Source organism: Simochromis diagramma, unplaced genomic scaffold (assembly GCF_900408965.1).
Source record: "Simochromis diagramma unplaced genomic scaffold, fSimDia1.1 OVJJ01000673.1, whole genome shotgun sequence".
Taxonomy (NCBI): Eukaryota; Metazoa; Chordata; class Actinopteri; order Cichliformes; family Cichlidae; genus Simochromis; species Simochromis diagramma.
The window spans coordinates 34,342-50,160 of record NW_024387465.1 but is presented as its reverse complement, the minus strand read 5'-3'; the positions used below and the strand labels follow the sequence as shown (position 1 = coordinate 50,160).

The window sequence follows — 15,819 nt, the reverse complement described above, 5'->3', positions numbered from 1 at the left end:
ATGATGGGGACGCCTCTATAAAGTTGGCTGTACACAAAAACGGGGTGAAGATTTTTGCAGAGGGACACACCGGCCTCGTCTTCCCTTCTAGAAGATGCATGCTTAAATGAGGATAAATGAAGAAGAGTAAAGATGAGTAAAGATGAGTAAAGGTTTTGTGAAAATGACTGAGTCCGGTGCCATCTCTGGATGCTCGAGGAATAAAAAGAACCGGGGTGAAACTGATTTCGTAACAGCTCCCATCTGGAACGGTTGCCTTGGGGGTGTCAGGGCTCGGTAGCCAGCAGTGAGAAATGAAACCAAAAGCAGAGCTTAGTGATTAGAAGATTTTATTTACAGAAACAAAGTACAACACAATGACCAAGAACTAGGGCTATGAAACCGGATTCGAGCAAATGAACTATGAATGTGCAAGTGTGGGGATTATATCATTTGATATCAGGTTGATTCTTTTACATCTTTTTATTTAGCTTTGAGCAGTGTCATTTATTCCATTTATTAAACATAGTTTCAATCAGGTTATTACGCACATTGCATTTGTGCTCATGATAGAGTTGAGCATACAGTCTAAGGAAGGCTTAAAGCGTCGTTCAGCGCTATGTCTGAACTGATATATTGATGCAATGACCTGTATGCTGTGAATGAAGGCCTAACACGCTTACATACACATAGACATGAAGTATCATTTCTAGGGTAAAGGTGAAAGACTTTGTCTCTGCTTAGCAACTAGTGATCCGGGGTCCACAGGAAACATCTGGGGGGGCCAGACAACCAAATAAGGAGGAAATGCCGTTGAACACGGAAACTTGTTGAACTGTCGTTAATTATAACCTGTACATGTGATGTTTTTTCTGATGCAAGAAGGGGCGTTAACCCTGACATAACAAAACCATGCTGAAAGTATGTTTTGACGGAAGATCTGTATTGACAATATAGAGCTGTATCTTTCCACACACGTGTTTAATAAAATCATTGTTTTGACGCACTTGGACCAGTAGTCGTTTGTCTCACACCTCAATCACGGATCGGGACACAAGCTAGAGTAATAAACACATCTAACATGGACTATGAAACTCCAGACCAGGCAGACATGCGCTTAAACTGGCTGGTCAGCAGGAAAACTGTGGTTCAAGAATCAGCGTTGTAGGGCACGAAACACAGGGAAAGGAGAGTCAGGGTGGTTGTGGGAAGTGGTGAGCAAAGTTCAGCTGAAACGTCTAAGCCTTAGTTGCCTCAGAAAATAGATATGACTCTGGCCCTTCCTGTAAAGTGCAGTGGTGTTTTTAACCAGTCCAGTTTATTATCAGTGTGTACTCCGAGGTATTTATAGTCCTCCACAATGTCCACATCGACCCGCTGGATTGAAACAGGGGTCACACTTTTCCTGGTCTTCCTGAAGTCCACTATCAATTCTTTGGTCTTTGCCACGTTGAGCGCAGCTGATTCTGATCGCACCACATGACAAAGGAGTCGACCACAGCCCGGTACTCTGAGTCATCACTCTCAATGATGCATCCAACACCGCAGAGTCATCACAAAACCTCTGAAGGTGGCAGGACTCGGTGCAGTGTAGATGGTGAAGAGGAAGGGGTGCCCCTGTGTTGTTGGTCACCTTATTAGACACGCAATAAAGAAGACGCACATACTGTGACTTTCCTGTCACATTACTCAACAATCCAGGACACAAGACAAGCATCCACATTCATTGCTGTTAGCTTATCACCCAGGAGATTTGGCGTGATTTCGCTCACAGTGCTCGCCTTCTGGTCCAGTCTTCATGAGCCTGGACATGAGTGAAAGTGACAGGTGGGGGAGGGGTGTCAGGAATGTCCACACTAATACGTTTTTGTTTGAAAACGTATCTTTTTGTCTCCGTTTTGGCCTTCACTCCACACTGAGACAGGGTTTTCGGTCAAGGAAAACTGAGCTTTTTGAAAAAGCAGAAACAACTGAAAACACTGTTTTCACGTGGCGGTGTGGACAGCGTAACCGCAGACTTTTGGAAAGATGAAGCATTTTAGTTATATGATGCAGTCATGTGACCAATTAAACTGAGACAGCAGAGCAGCAGTTGTTCTGTTAGCTCTCAGGTTTGACAGCCCTGTTAAAGATTAATATCAGTCTGCACATGCTCCAGAGAGCTTTTCTTCAAATTCTTTAATTCTCACTCGCTTTTGCAACTTTGTGCTTTTGTGTTCCTCGCAGCAACAACTCCACCTCATTGTAGTCCATTTAAAAAAACTCGGTGCTTTTCCTCCACATTTTGCCAATTTTCAAAGAGCCGGAAAGAAAATAAACGGCAGACAGAAATGAGGCGGGTCGAATCTTCTTACTTTACATTCATGCGCAGGACTGGAATTTAAGCATTTTAGGTCGTTTCAGTGTGGATGCACAACTCTTTGAAAATGATAGTGTGGACGCGGAGTGTTTTAGATTTATCCGGATTAGTGTAGACGTAGCCTGAGGTGCAAAGCGGAGAGAGAGTGGCATGGACTGAAGGATGACTACAGGTAAATCAGGAGGGAGGTGAGCATTTCAATCTGTTGAAAAACACATTCAATTCATTGCCTCTGTTCTCAGCACAGATGGGACGGCCTGAACATAGTGATGGTTTTCATGCCAGTCAACACCTCTCTCACCTAAATGACTGAGCTCCTTACTATAACATCTTGGTGTCAGCCGGATGTGATAGCTTGGTGAACCTAAGAAAACCACTTCATCTTCAAAAAGCAGTGATAAGATCCCGAGACCCTCAAACCTGGCACCCTTTGCATGTATTCAATTTCTTCAGCCTCCCTCAGCAACTTAACACGGCAGAAGCTGTAAAAGGCAGCAAGGTAAAGCACCGGCACAAACAGGTCATAGAGTAGCAATTTATTAACAACAACCCTTGTTACATGTAAATAAGTATCAAGTCACTGACTGACTATAAAATCACGTTACAATGTGCATCAAACACAAAGGACACAAACCTGGCTGATGCCCGTAACCAGGGGAGACTCCTACATTCTGTTACCCAATCACTGGAGAGTCAACATTGGTCCTCCAGCATCAGAGGTATTTACCCTCCACCATTATCCCACTGCACAAAACAACAACTGAATGACTGTCAGCCAGTGCCACCAACACCAACAGCTATGAAGTGTTTTAAAAAATGGATACTGTGTTATGCAATAACAAGTTGTTATGTTAAAAATAACAACTTGTGTCTCAAATTAAGTACATTTTACCACCTGACCTGGATCAAACACCAGTTTGCTTTTCGGGCAAACTTCACAGATGACAAAACAACTGCTCTATGTACAGTAAATGCTCCGTGTAAATGACCTGTATTTGTAACATTTGAGAAATTAGATTGCAGCAGAGGACATTTGAGATTATCCATACATATATAAACACACAGAGTACGAAATTCTTCTTAAAAGGTAAAGGAATACATGCATATTCATCTACAAGCATATCTAAAGCTACTGTAATCCCCTCTGAAAGGCTACACGGTGTCCACAGCATCTTCTCACTGGACCAGTACTGGGGCCGTTGTCCTCTGTAGACCAAGACCACAGAGAGGCGAGAAGGGAGGGAGGCTTTCATAACCCAGTAGCTGACGGGTGGCGGACTCCCAGCTCAAACCAAACTCTAGCCGACAATAGACACAGGGGTACTGTCGGTCAGCCCAGCAAACCCAGTCCACCGCCTTCTTCACCTGCTCCCATCGTTCAGGCCTGAATGAAAAAGACAGTCACAGTAGTGAACAAACTTGTTAAAACCATCGTGGTGCAAATATTTCCAGACCTGCATTTCTAAAGTCATGCAAGGCATAGTGAAATAAGCTTCATTAATATATCAAATCACATTTTGTACAAAATGTTTTTCAAGCTTAATTTCGGCTGATTTGTAACAACTGCAGAGAAATTTTACTCTAAGCTGTTGTGCATCCTGTGTTGGACAGACCTGGACTGAGAAGCTTCTTCCAGACAGAACAGGGTGCGGAGCAGTTTGCCTTCTTCCAATTTGTTCGCTTTCATCAGCTGCAGAACCAGAAGAGTCGCCACCAGCCTCAGGATATCTGCATGGGCTGTCACGCCTTCAAACACACATGCAAAAAAGATCCCAAAGTAAATCACAAAATGGTACGTTTATAACCGAAGTGTTCTTACCAGACCAGACGCAACGTCCAGACGAACAGAATCAACATAATGAATCAATCTCAAACAACAGCTGCCCATTTAAACGTCGCACTGGGGAATAATCTACAGGTTTAACATGTGCCTGATTTTTTTAAAGAAATAATGAAAAATAAGGTTAATTAACAGCTGAGCTCCGAGAAAACTGCATATAAACAGCCCGTTCTCACTTCCGAGTCGTAATATACTATTTGTCATGTCCCGGACGTTCCTGAGGAATGTGACAGGTGACCTTCCGTGTTCTTATGCTACGCACCGGGTTATTCCAGCCCTAACCTGATCCCAAACCATAACCAGCACTTCAATGATGTTGGATCGTGTTTTCCAAAGCGAGTAATACAAACGTGTAGATTCATTCCCAATGGTTCTCGTGTTTCCTCATTTTTCCGATCTCGTAATATAGGGACGTGTTGAGTGATCGGAAGCGTACTATATCGATGATTTGTCACTTAGCGCAAAATGTTGCGCTTTGTGAGTGAGAACGTGTTGGTATAAAATGGTTATTGCAAAACTTTTCTTACAGACATCGAGGTAAAGTGTTAAGTGTGAGCTCATAATAATTATAAAACTAAGTAAATTTATGTTTTTAGTAAACTTACAATAACTTGAAAAACAAGAAGCACTCAGAGCACAAATCTGTCCACCCATCAGTCTCTGGGCTTTATTTAAAGGACCAGCATCGGCTTTTGTTTGAAACCACTTTGTTTTCTGTTCTTTGTAAACTTTAAGAAGTGCCATGAAAACAAATGCAAAGAATTAGGTTTTATTTATGTGGATATACTGGATATGTATCATTCTTTTTACTGTTTAGTACTACTTAGGTCAGACCTCAAATGTAACATGATGCTGTAAATCTTTATATGGCACTTTATGTACTTTAACAAAACACACGTGTAAGAACTGTAGTTTCTAAGTTATTCGAGGCTTTTTGTCAATTTTCCACCAATAAATCTTAAGTTGACCTTAAAGACCTTGGTGGATGTGAGTCACATTTTATATGCATTGTTAACATGATCCCAAGTAAGCGTACATACTTGTTAACTTTCATAAAACTTGAAAGTACAAAGCTAGTTTTTCCACCTCCAGATCAGAATTGAACGAGCTCTCACCGAGAGAATGGATGCCTTTGTTCTTCAGGAACACGTTGGCAAACAGGTCCACGTTGACATTAAGTAGTTCCCCCAGCTCTGTGGTTAGTTCCCAGTACCCTTCCTACAACACGCATAAAAATAACGCCATTATATCAAAGTGACATTTACATTTTTTCCAGTTGCATGCACTCAGAGTACAAAGGTGTGGGTTACAGTTTTGTCCTTGGTCATTTTAATAATTCTGTCTAGCTTTTTTGAGCCTTGCTAACTACCAAAGCACAGGAGCTAACCACATGAAACGTTCACTACGATAAAACACTTTTAACTCTATGACCAACTTTGAGCATCACTGTCATGACATATATTACCAGTTTAATATCTGTGATGTAGATTGACAGAAACGTGGCTGTTTTATCTGTTTTCTGATAATTAACTGGATACCATTTGAAAAACTGCATTCTGGGTGTACAAAAGGGTTAGGTTTGTATATGGGATTTCCTATGCCCCCTGAATGCACCATCGGGGTGCATGTCCGCAACTTTAGTTCAGAGACAAACGGCAGCCAAACAACGGACAGTGTGTGCGTTCATAAGACCAAACCACACACACACACACACACCCACACACACTCTCTCGCCCAGCTGCGGGCACATTCTCAATTGGAAATACAAAGAATGACAACTTTATTCCTGGACTCTGCCTGTTTGTTCCTCTCACATCTGAACATTTGCAAGTGTTCTGACCCGACACTCTGAAGTGATTGCTGCCAGCTCAGATTTCTTTAACCCTTCGGAACATTTGGTCCTTCGAGCCGGAGGTGAGCAACTGCTTCAACCTTGTATGTTCAGAATGGAAGACCGATACCCATACAGAGGGTCTGACCGTCCGCACAGACATAGCAAGCTGCCATCATACCTCCAGAACTATGAACTGGACGACCTCGCTGAGAACTGACTCTCACATGATGATCAGGGCAAGCATTCTACTCATCCTGAAATTCTCCAATATATTCATCATATGAAAGAGGAACACAATCAACTCCGACTAGACGTGCAACGCCTGACAGAATTGAGCTCTAGCTCACCTGTACTAGCTCCACAGCATGCCACATCACGGTCTGGACCTTGTGAGGATGTGACATCAACCACACCTGCCCACACTATTAAGCTGGTGCCAATCAAAGGTCAGAAGAGCCCACATCAGCCTGAAAGTGCTCCACAGGTGCCATTTGGGGATGAGTCTCAACATCCAAAGGACAGCCAGCATGGCCTGATTGAGGAGCTCACTCACAGTCTAAATGACGCAGATCTTGACAGGGAGCGCAGCGCACAGTCACCATCACCTTCAGTCGACTCATGCCCTGAATCTCAAGATTTTCTTTCACCAATGACACCAGGTGAGAGGCCCCCTCCACTTCCAGCGTCAGCAGCAAGGGGACGGTCACCATATCATGCAGAACAAAGAAGGGTTGATGAGGTGTATGCTCGTCGCCACAGGAACTGCAGTCAGCCTGCCACTCCTCCTAGATTGCCAAAGCTAGGGGCCTGCTATGAAGATGAGCCATACTACAGACAAGATGACAGGTATCCTACCCCTGGTCACCCAAGCTGCCCTGACAGTCACTATCGTTCTCCTTATGGATATGGGTATCAGGATTCGAGTTATCCGTACAGGCGCTGTGGTAACTATCCAGATGACCGCCGACAGTGTCCACCCGATCGCCTGCAACCAGGTGGGTGCCCTCAGACACCACTCTCTCTCAGCAGAGCCCAACCGATAGAGACTTATCGTGGACCTCAACCAACGATCCCCGACCTTGTGCACGAGGACCCACGTGAGTTTGCAAGATTAAAGTTAGCTCTAGATAACATACTTCCACTTGATGCTCCTGAACACTTCAAGTTCCAGATCTTGACAGATCACCTTAAGTGTGAAGATGCACTACTTGTAGCTGACTCATACAGTAACAGTCCATTCCCATTTGCTGACACCATGAGAGCACTTACAGAAATGTATGGGCAACCTCAACATCTGGCCTTAAAAAGGATTACCAAACTGATGGATGGACCCAACATTAGGAGTGGTGACATCAGAGCCTTCAAGTCTTTTGCACTACAAGTCCGTGCGCTAGTGGGTATGTTACACCAGTTGGGAGAACAAGGTCGGACAGAGTTGAGGTGTGGCTCACACGTATCTCGCCTCTTAGCTAAGCTACCTTGTGACCTAAGAGCAAATTTCCAGAGATTTGTCAATCCCATCAACACTCCTATATCAACACTGCTTGATCTGGCTGAATGGCTTGAGTATGAGGTGCGTGTCCAGGTAATTGGAGACCAATATTGTGGCCACTCTGACAGGGAGAGGCAAGTTTCACGAAAGGAGAGACGTCCTGAGCATAAGTTTCAGAAGGCTGCCACCATTCTCCATGGTAGTGAGCCCAGGAGAAAGATGGAAGGTGACATGTCAGCGACACAAGAAAGGCCCAAGAAGTACTGCCCATTCTGTAACACAGTGCAGCATTACCTGAATCAGTGCAGTAACTTCAAACTCTTGTCGAAGGAGCAGAAGACAGAGTGGATCAAGGTGAATAAGAGGTGCTGGCGATGCGCCCGTGATCATCAAGCAGCTAAGTGTAACCTCAAAGCCAAGTGTAAACCATGTGGGCGCCGACATCTTGAAGTTCTTCATGATGTCAATACCAGCCCAGATGCTACAGCCTCTGATTCAACCAGTGCACCAGAGGAAAGCACATGCTTAGTAAGTTCCACCTCTGAGACACTGTACGTAGACCGGCAAACCAATAGTAGTCAGGTGCTACTCAAGCTAAGTCGTGTCATCATTAGGAGCAGTACCAAGATGGTTGAAACCTATGCTATACTGGATGATGGTTCAGAGCGTTCCATACTTCTGCATGAAGCAGCTGATCGCTTGGGGCTGGATGGGGAAGCTGAGGCCCTAGCACTCCGCACTGTCCGTCAAGATAGCTGTACCATCCATGGTGCTGCTGTGTCATTCTCCATTTCTCCTGCCTCACAGCCTAACAAGTCCTTCCAGATCCACCAAGCCTTCACAACAAAGCAACTTGGCCTAGCACGCCATAGTTACCCTATAAGAGCATTACAGGAGGGGTACCGTCACCTTAAGCACCTGCCACTGCCAGACATAAAGGAAGTGCAACCCCTTCTGCTCATTGGGTCGGATAATCCACATCTTCTCACTCCTGTGGAGTCAGTACGTCTAGGCCCTCCAGGTGGACCTGCAGCTGTGCACACCCGACTTGGATGGACTCTACAGGGTCCATCGAGATTCCTACGTCAGCGGCTAACCCCACAGCAGTGTCTCTTCACCTCTGGGGCCTCACCAGAAGCTGAGCTCTTCAGCCATGTTGAGAGACTCTGGAAGATGGATACCTTGCCATACCGGAGTGAGCGGCTCATTACCAGGTCCCGACAAGACGCTGAGGCCATTCAGAGACTTGAGGAAAGGACAATTCGAGTAACAATTGATGGAGTAAATCGCTACGCCACCCCACTACTGTGGAAGAAGAATCTTCCCCCTCTTCGTGCTACACCAGAGGCAGTTTTGGCCCAGCTTCGTGGTACAGAGAAACGACTTGCCAGAGAACCACAGAAGGCAGCTGCCTACTCTCGGGAAATCCAAAATCTGCTGCAGGCTGGCTTCGTCACAGCTGTTGCACTGGAAGAGGCCGCAGTGAGTAACTGTTCATGGTTTATCCCCCATCACATGGTGCACCACAACGGGAAGGACAGGATAGTGTTCAACTGTTCCTTCACCTACAAGGGTCAGAGCCTGAACGACTGCCTTCTTCCAGGGCCTACACTGGGAGCTAGCCTGTTGGGAGTCCTTCTCAGGTTCAGGGAACACCCAGTCGCCTTCAGCAGTGACATAAAGGGAATGTTCCATCAGGTCCGTCTGCTAGATGAGGACAAACCCTTTCTCTGTTTCCTGTGGCGAGACATGAAGGTACACGAAAAACCCACCATCTACCAATGGCAGGTGCTTCCCTTTGGGACTACATGCAGTCCGTGCTGCGCTACCTTTGCACTTCAAGATCATGTCCAGAAACACACTGAGCCAGGAGAGGATGCTCGTCTGTCCATAGAACGTAATTTCTATGTTGACAACTGTTTGCAGAGCCTCCAATCAGAAGGCCAAGCCAAGAAGTTGGTGGATCGCCTGCAGTCTCTCCTCTTGGAGGGTGGATTTGAACTACGACAATGGGCTAGCAATGTCCACACGGTCATCAGCCACCTACCAGTTGAGTCCCAGTCAGAGGGTAGCGTTCTCTGGCTCTCCCAGGAGTCAGCCGATCCTCAAGAGCGCACTCTAGGACTCGTATGGCACTGTAAGACTGATGCACTCCGGTACAAGCATCAGCAGAGCGTCAGTTCAGAGCCAACAATGCGCAACATTTATCGGCTGCTCGCCCAGCAGTATAATCCTCTCGGGTTTCTTATTCCATATACGACCAGGGCAAAGGTCATCGTGCAACACCTCTGGGACAAGAAAAGAGGATGGGATGATCCTCACTTACCTGAGAATCTGCTCCACGCCTGGCGTTTGTGGGAAAGTGAACTCGGCCAGCTCTCACAGATAACGCTGCTGAGATGCTACACTGACTCACGCTCGGATTGTAGTCACAGCCATCGAAGCCTTCATGTGTTCTGTGATGCCTTTGAGCGTGCCTATGGGTCTGTGGTATATCTACGCACCGACCAAGGAGAAGGAAAAGTCCAGGTGGCTTTCTTGGCTGCGAGGTCAAGAGTTGCACCCAAGAAGCAACTCTCAATTCCAAGGCTAGAGTTGTGTGGAGCCCTTACAGGAGCACAGCTGGCTTCTGTTCTGAAGAAAGAACTGACCCTTGACATCCAAGATGTCGTGTTCTGGACAGACTCGACTGCAGTGCTTAACTGGCTCCATTCAGATTCATGCAGATATAAAGTCTTTGTGGGAACCAGAGTTGCAGAGGTACAAGAACTCTCTGCTGCAGCATCTTGGCGGTACGTGGACTCAGGAACCAATCCAGCAGACGATATCACGAGAGGGAAAACTGTGGCTCAGCTTGCTGGTGAGAATCGCTGGAGCCGGGGGCCACCATTTCTTCAGCTGCCACCCAGCCTTTGGCCACAAGCACCGGTGGGAGAAGCTAAGGAGGAAGTGTAGGAGCTGAAGAAGCCAGTGTTCTGTGGTCTGCTTACTGGATCTGCTACTCCAGCGATACCTTACATCAAACAGTTCAGCACATATGAGGAACTCCTGAAAGCCACTGCTCGATTGATGCACGGGGCGGCTAATGACACCAGTCGCCCTGATGCTGATGACTTTAAAAGGGCAGAGCTGGCCCTGCTTAGACATTCTCAGATGGAGAGCTTCCCGAGAGAATTCACATTACTTAAATCAGAGAAGCTGATTCCATCCAGTAGCAGGCTAATTACCCTCGCTCCTGAGTATGACAAGGCTTCTGACTTGATTAGAGTTGGAGGTCGACTCTGCAGATGCGAAGGCCTGAGCCCTGAGGTACTACACCCTGTACTTCTAGAGCCTGCTCACCCAGTTACGAAGCTTCTAATCCAGCGATGTGACAATAAGCTCAACCACCCAGGAGCTGAACGTGTTTTCGCTGAGTTGCGCCGGAAATACTGGATCTTAAGGGGGAGAGAAGCAGTCAGAAGACATCAGCATTACTGTCCCGAATGCAAGAAGTGGAGAGGTCAACCAGAGGTCCCGAAAATGGCAGATTTGCCGCCCTCAAGTTTGAGGCTCTTCCGACCTGCTTTCTATTCGACTGGAATGGACTGCTTCGGCCCTATGCTCATTAAAGTGGGTCGGCGCACAGAAAAGAGGTGGGGCATCCTTTTCAAGTGTCTTACTACTCGAGCAGTTCACCTGGATCTGCTGGTAAACATGGATGTTGACTCCTTCTTGATGTCACTCAGACGGTTCATTGCCAGTAGAGGGAAGCCCATGGAATTCCTTTCAGACCAGGGTGCCAACTTTCGAGGTGCAAGTAAGGAACTACAAGAAGCATTCACCGCCCTAACGCCAGATCTTAGACAGCAACTGGCAGCAGGACAGATCCGATTCTGTTTCAATCCCCCTAGTGCTCCACACTTTGGAGGGTCTTGGGAGAGAGAGGTGTGATCTGTGAAAACCGCTCTGCGCACCATGTTGGGAGCACAGATAGTGTCAGAGGAAGTGCTGAGGACTGTCTTGCTTGAGGTGGAGAGTATACTCAACTCCAGGCCTTTGGGTTATGTTTCTTCAGACATCGCAGACCCAGATCCCATCACGCCCTACTCTTTGTTGATGGGGTGGCCAGATTGCGCTCTACCACAAGTGTTCTATCCAGAATCCAAGCTGCTCAGTCGTAAGAGGTGGAGACACACTCAAGTCCTGGCTGACCAATTCTGGAAGCACTTCATACGGCATTTTATGCCCACCTTGCAACCACGGCAGAAATGGCAGAAGGAAACAGACAACATTGCAGTTGGATCTGTGGTTCTCATTGTTGATCAGCAGACCCCACGAGCGCTCTGGCAAGTAGGAACCGTGAAAACTATCTTACCGGGGGCCGATGATCGTGTCAGAGCTGCAGTCGTTCAAGTAAAGGACCGAACTTAGACTCGCCCGGTGGCACGGCTCATCAGGTTGCCTGTTCTACCCCAGGATTCTGCTTAGGTGCAGAGGACATTCCATCGAGGTCAAATTTGTACACCAAATTTGGGGGCGGCTGTACAAAAGGGTTAGGTTTGTGTATGGGATTTCCTATGCCCCCTGAATGCACCATCGGGGTGCATGTCCGCAACTTTAGTTCAGAGACAAACGGCAGCCAAACAACGGACAGTGTGTGCGTTCATAAGACCAAACCCCACACACACACACACACACACACACACACACACACACTCTCTCGCCCAGCTGCGGGCACATTCTCAATTGGAAATACAAAGAATGACAACTTTATTCCTGGACTCTGCCTGTTTGTTCCTCTCACATCTGAACATTTGCAAGTGTTCTGACCCGACACTCTGAAGTGATTGCTGCCAGCTCAGATTTCTTTAACCCTTCGGAACACTGGGTAAACGTGATAGCAAGGTCTTGTTTATATCCCCATTATGATCCCAGACTCATCATTAGCTGCGATTCTTTCTGCATCAAAATGATTTTCACCCCTCGGCTGTAAAAGATGGAGGGGGTACTGTCTCCACCCTGCTGGGCAGGTGGGCAGCATGGATACTTGAGCTTGTGAATGCAGTAACTCAAAAACAGGTGCAGCCACTACAAACCTCAGACCAGTTTGAATACCAGTGGCCTTTAGTATAAGGTAAAGGTTGGAGGTCAAGTTTTCTGGAAATCTTGTGAATGTGACGAGTTGAGAACAAGGTGAGGTAGAATTTTCAAATTGATATGACAGGTGTGTCTACAAGGAGGCTGAGGGGCATCACTGGAAGCTTTCTTTATATATTCCTATCATAAAACTCTGAAATGCAGCTTAAAGTTTCAAAACAACGGATGTTTGCATGCTCTGTTAATATATCACATAGACTAAAACCCTAGTCTGAGCCTAACCTGACAGTTACGTTTAACCTCGTAAGACCCGAACTCTTACACGGCATTTTCTCTTCTCGTTATTTGGGCTGATTGAACCTGATGAATGTAAAAACAAAGAATTATGTGATTCTTTGTTTTTACCAAAATTTTGTATTTTGGTCTAGACAACCCAGAATATGATGTCCACATGTGGACGCCAGGTCCTAGGAGGTTAAATTCTCTGTGTTAGCCTTGCAATACACTAGCAGTCTCTCCAGGGTGTACTCCGCCTTTCGCCCCATGACAGCTGGAATAGGCTCCACCCACCCACAACCCTAACAATGATAAGAACAAGTCCCATAGAAATAAAACAGATGTTAACAAGTGATTCAGTAAAAAAAAATTACTGCTTCCTTCGCAGTTTTAACCTGTCAGAGAGCCAAAGGAAGCTGTTGCTTTGTCCGAGTGATAAACAGCTATGTTTGCTTAAGTGAACCCAAGACTATAAAACCACAAAAAGCTCACTGAATGTTGCATCTGGAAGATCTTCATCCATTTGAGCTTCAGCGCTTCAGGAGATTCTGCTGCATTCAGCCTAGTTAACATACAGTCATTTCCATCTGTTAGACAAACACTTCTCATAGTTAACAAACAGAATGTGTGTAGAAATGTTCAGGGACTCACACAGCTGACTGATGACGCAGGACAGGGTTAGTCGGGAGATCCTGATGGCCAGCGACGAAAGCTATGACGGGCGTTCTTTGTCGAACACTTGCTATTACATAAGGTTGTGGTGCATTGCTCTGAGCTTCAAGTTCATGGTGAGATTGTGATGCACTATTAACTTTGGTTAAACTATAAGAGGGAGTCATTCTTCTGTGATGAACCTGACCGGCCTTTTCAGGAGCCCTTGCAGGGCCTACAGGAACATCATTGTCGGAACGGGTGAGAGGTAAAGAGGACTCAAAATAAGAGCTTCTTCTCCTGCAGATTCTTACCCGCCTTAATGATGATAAGCACAAGTCAGGTTTTGGTTGGTGCTCTAAATCTGATGGAGCTGACGTCACAGGAACCACTGTAGATCCCGGAGCACCATCATAGGTGGAGCTTGAGCTACCTAATTGAGAGTGAAAGCCACTGGAAGTAAACTTAGCTGACCCAAAAGACGGCGCTCTGTCTCTGGCAGTCTGTGCAACAAACAGAGGAGCTGTTTCATCAGATTCAACAACCATCTGAGACGGTACTGCTGCAGGAGCAGTGTCAGGAAGACTCCCATCTGTGCTGAGGCCGCACAATTCGGGACGCAAATAGGACTTCTCAGGAAAGACTTTACTCTTAAACTCGGGTCTTAAACTACAAGAATCTGGGCTGAAAGACGGACACCTGGCTGCTTCTCTGTCTTTGTATTTTACAGACTTTTTACAGGCCCTGTAACAAAAGCGTTCAACATGCTCCGATGAACTCTGTTCTTCCTCATCAGACACAGAATCAAGTGCACTCTGTACCTGATTACTCATCGCTGAAGTGTAACCTTGAGTGTGGAGTGATGGCCTGCTAATCTGAGTGCTACAGCTCTGAATTTGAATATCGATGTCCTTCACTGCCTGACTGTCTGATGATGATGAAATGCCAAATGAAAATGAATCTATGGATTGACTACGAGGATAGTCACCACAAAATGAAGAAGGGATGGACAGTCGTTGTGGAATAAGTCCTGAAACACCCTCTGAAGCACGCTTCATAAAAGGAGGAGGCAGAGGTGGGGGTCTAGAAAAAGAAAGGTAGGGAACATCGTCTGAAGCACGCTTCATAAAAGAAGAAGGTGGAGTGGGAGGCGAGTGTCCAAGAAAAGAAAGGTGGGGAACATCGTCTGAAGCACGCTTCATAAAAGAAGGAGGCGGAGGGGGAGCCGAGTGTCCAGGAGAAGAATATATTGAAGCAAGCTCCTTAAAAGAAGAAGTAAGTAAAGCTGGAGGAGAGTAGTCGGGACGCTATGAAAGGAGAGAAATAAGCAGAAATTTAAACTCCGACTCTACAAACCTCTAAATGTGTTGAGATGAATTCTATCAGAAATACTGTTGGTAATGTCTTTTGACAGGTTTCACAATATAAGAAAAGTTCTACATCAACATTAACTCAACAAAAGAATCACATAGTTTGTTGCACTGCGGGACATCTGCTACATGCCCATTTAGATATTTCTGAAATTGAACTGAATTATTGTTCCATATATTTGTTAAATTTCTTGAATTTGTTTTACTGAATGTGCAGCATCAGCGTCTTAGTGTAAGGGGACTAACCGTGAATGAACCACAAGAGTCAAACAAACCAAAGCCGCAATCTTCCTCCTCCTGCAGCAGGAAGACAAAAGCATGAAATCATAAACGTCAGCATTTGTGAAGATTGCAGCAGCAATACAGTCAGTGCGATCAATAACATGATGATCACATGTTTAGTAAAGGACAGGAACACAGATGTGTTGCTCCCTCGGCCGCTGAAACAAAATCTTTGGCAAAACTACAGCTCCAGTTTATGCGCATGAGGACTAGTCATGTATGAACAACAGTTTAAAAAATTCATACCGAAGACTCTTCCTCTATTAGGTCTTCATCATCCTCGGGAGAAATCCAGTTAATGTAGGGAAGGAAGTCCACATCTTCCTCTGCAATCAGCTTGGGGATGTCTGTAAAACCAGGCTGTGGTTGCTCTGAGTCCTAAAAATAAGACCAGTTAAATAAATATTTGATAAAAAAGCTAAAAGAATGGAAAACAAGCTGTAAATGTGAAAAAAGGCTGATTTGACAAACCCGTTCCTCAATGGCCACGAAGCTGGTAAACTGAGACAGGATGGAAAACTCTTTGCTTAACTCGATGATGAAGGACTTCAACTCTGCTTTCTTACCCTGTAAAAGTAAAAAATGTCAGTTTCCAGAGTTTCTCCCTCACAGCCCACCCAGGTATGCTAACAATCAGCCTGTAGTCACCTCTGAAGA

The 15,819-nt window shown here is 45.8% G+C and overlaps 1 protein-coding gene across 2 annotated transcripts in view; it reads right to left on the bottom strand.

Moving 5' to 3' along the window:
* Positions 1-2,859: 2,859 nt before the first annotated feature.
* LOC120723242 (protein mono-ADP-ribosyltransferase PARP4-like) overlaps positions 2,860-15,819 on the bottom strand; it is a 43,621-nt gene continuing 30,661 nt past the window's right edge. Inside the window, exons 26-34 of one of the 2 annotated variants that reach the window (XM_040014582.1) lie at positions 15,634-15,729; positions 15,409-15,540; positions 15,127-15,177; positions 14,631-14,817; positions 13,511-14,562; positions 13,352-13,421; positions 5,294-5,396; positions 3,952-4,084; positions 2,860-3,722 (exon numbers count right to left, since the gene is read on the bottom strand). In XM_040014582.1, the coding sequence (XP_039870516.1) occupies positions 14,495-14,562; positions 14,631-14,817; positions 15,127-15,177; positions 15,409-15,540; positions 15,634-15,729 (534 nt within the window). In that variant the 3' untranslated portion in view covers positions 2,860-3,722; positions 3,952-4,084; positions 5,294-5,396; positions 13,352-13,421; positions 13,511-14,494. The remainder of the gene's footprint in view (positions 3,723-3,951; positions 4,085-5,293; positions 5,397-13,351; positions 13,422-13,510; positions 14,563-14,630; positions 14,818-15,126; positions 15,178-15,408; positions 15,541-15,633; positions 15,730-15,819) is intronic. The other variant, XM_040014583.1, reaches the window with a different exon arrangement.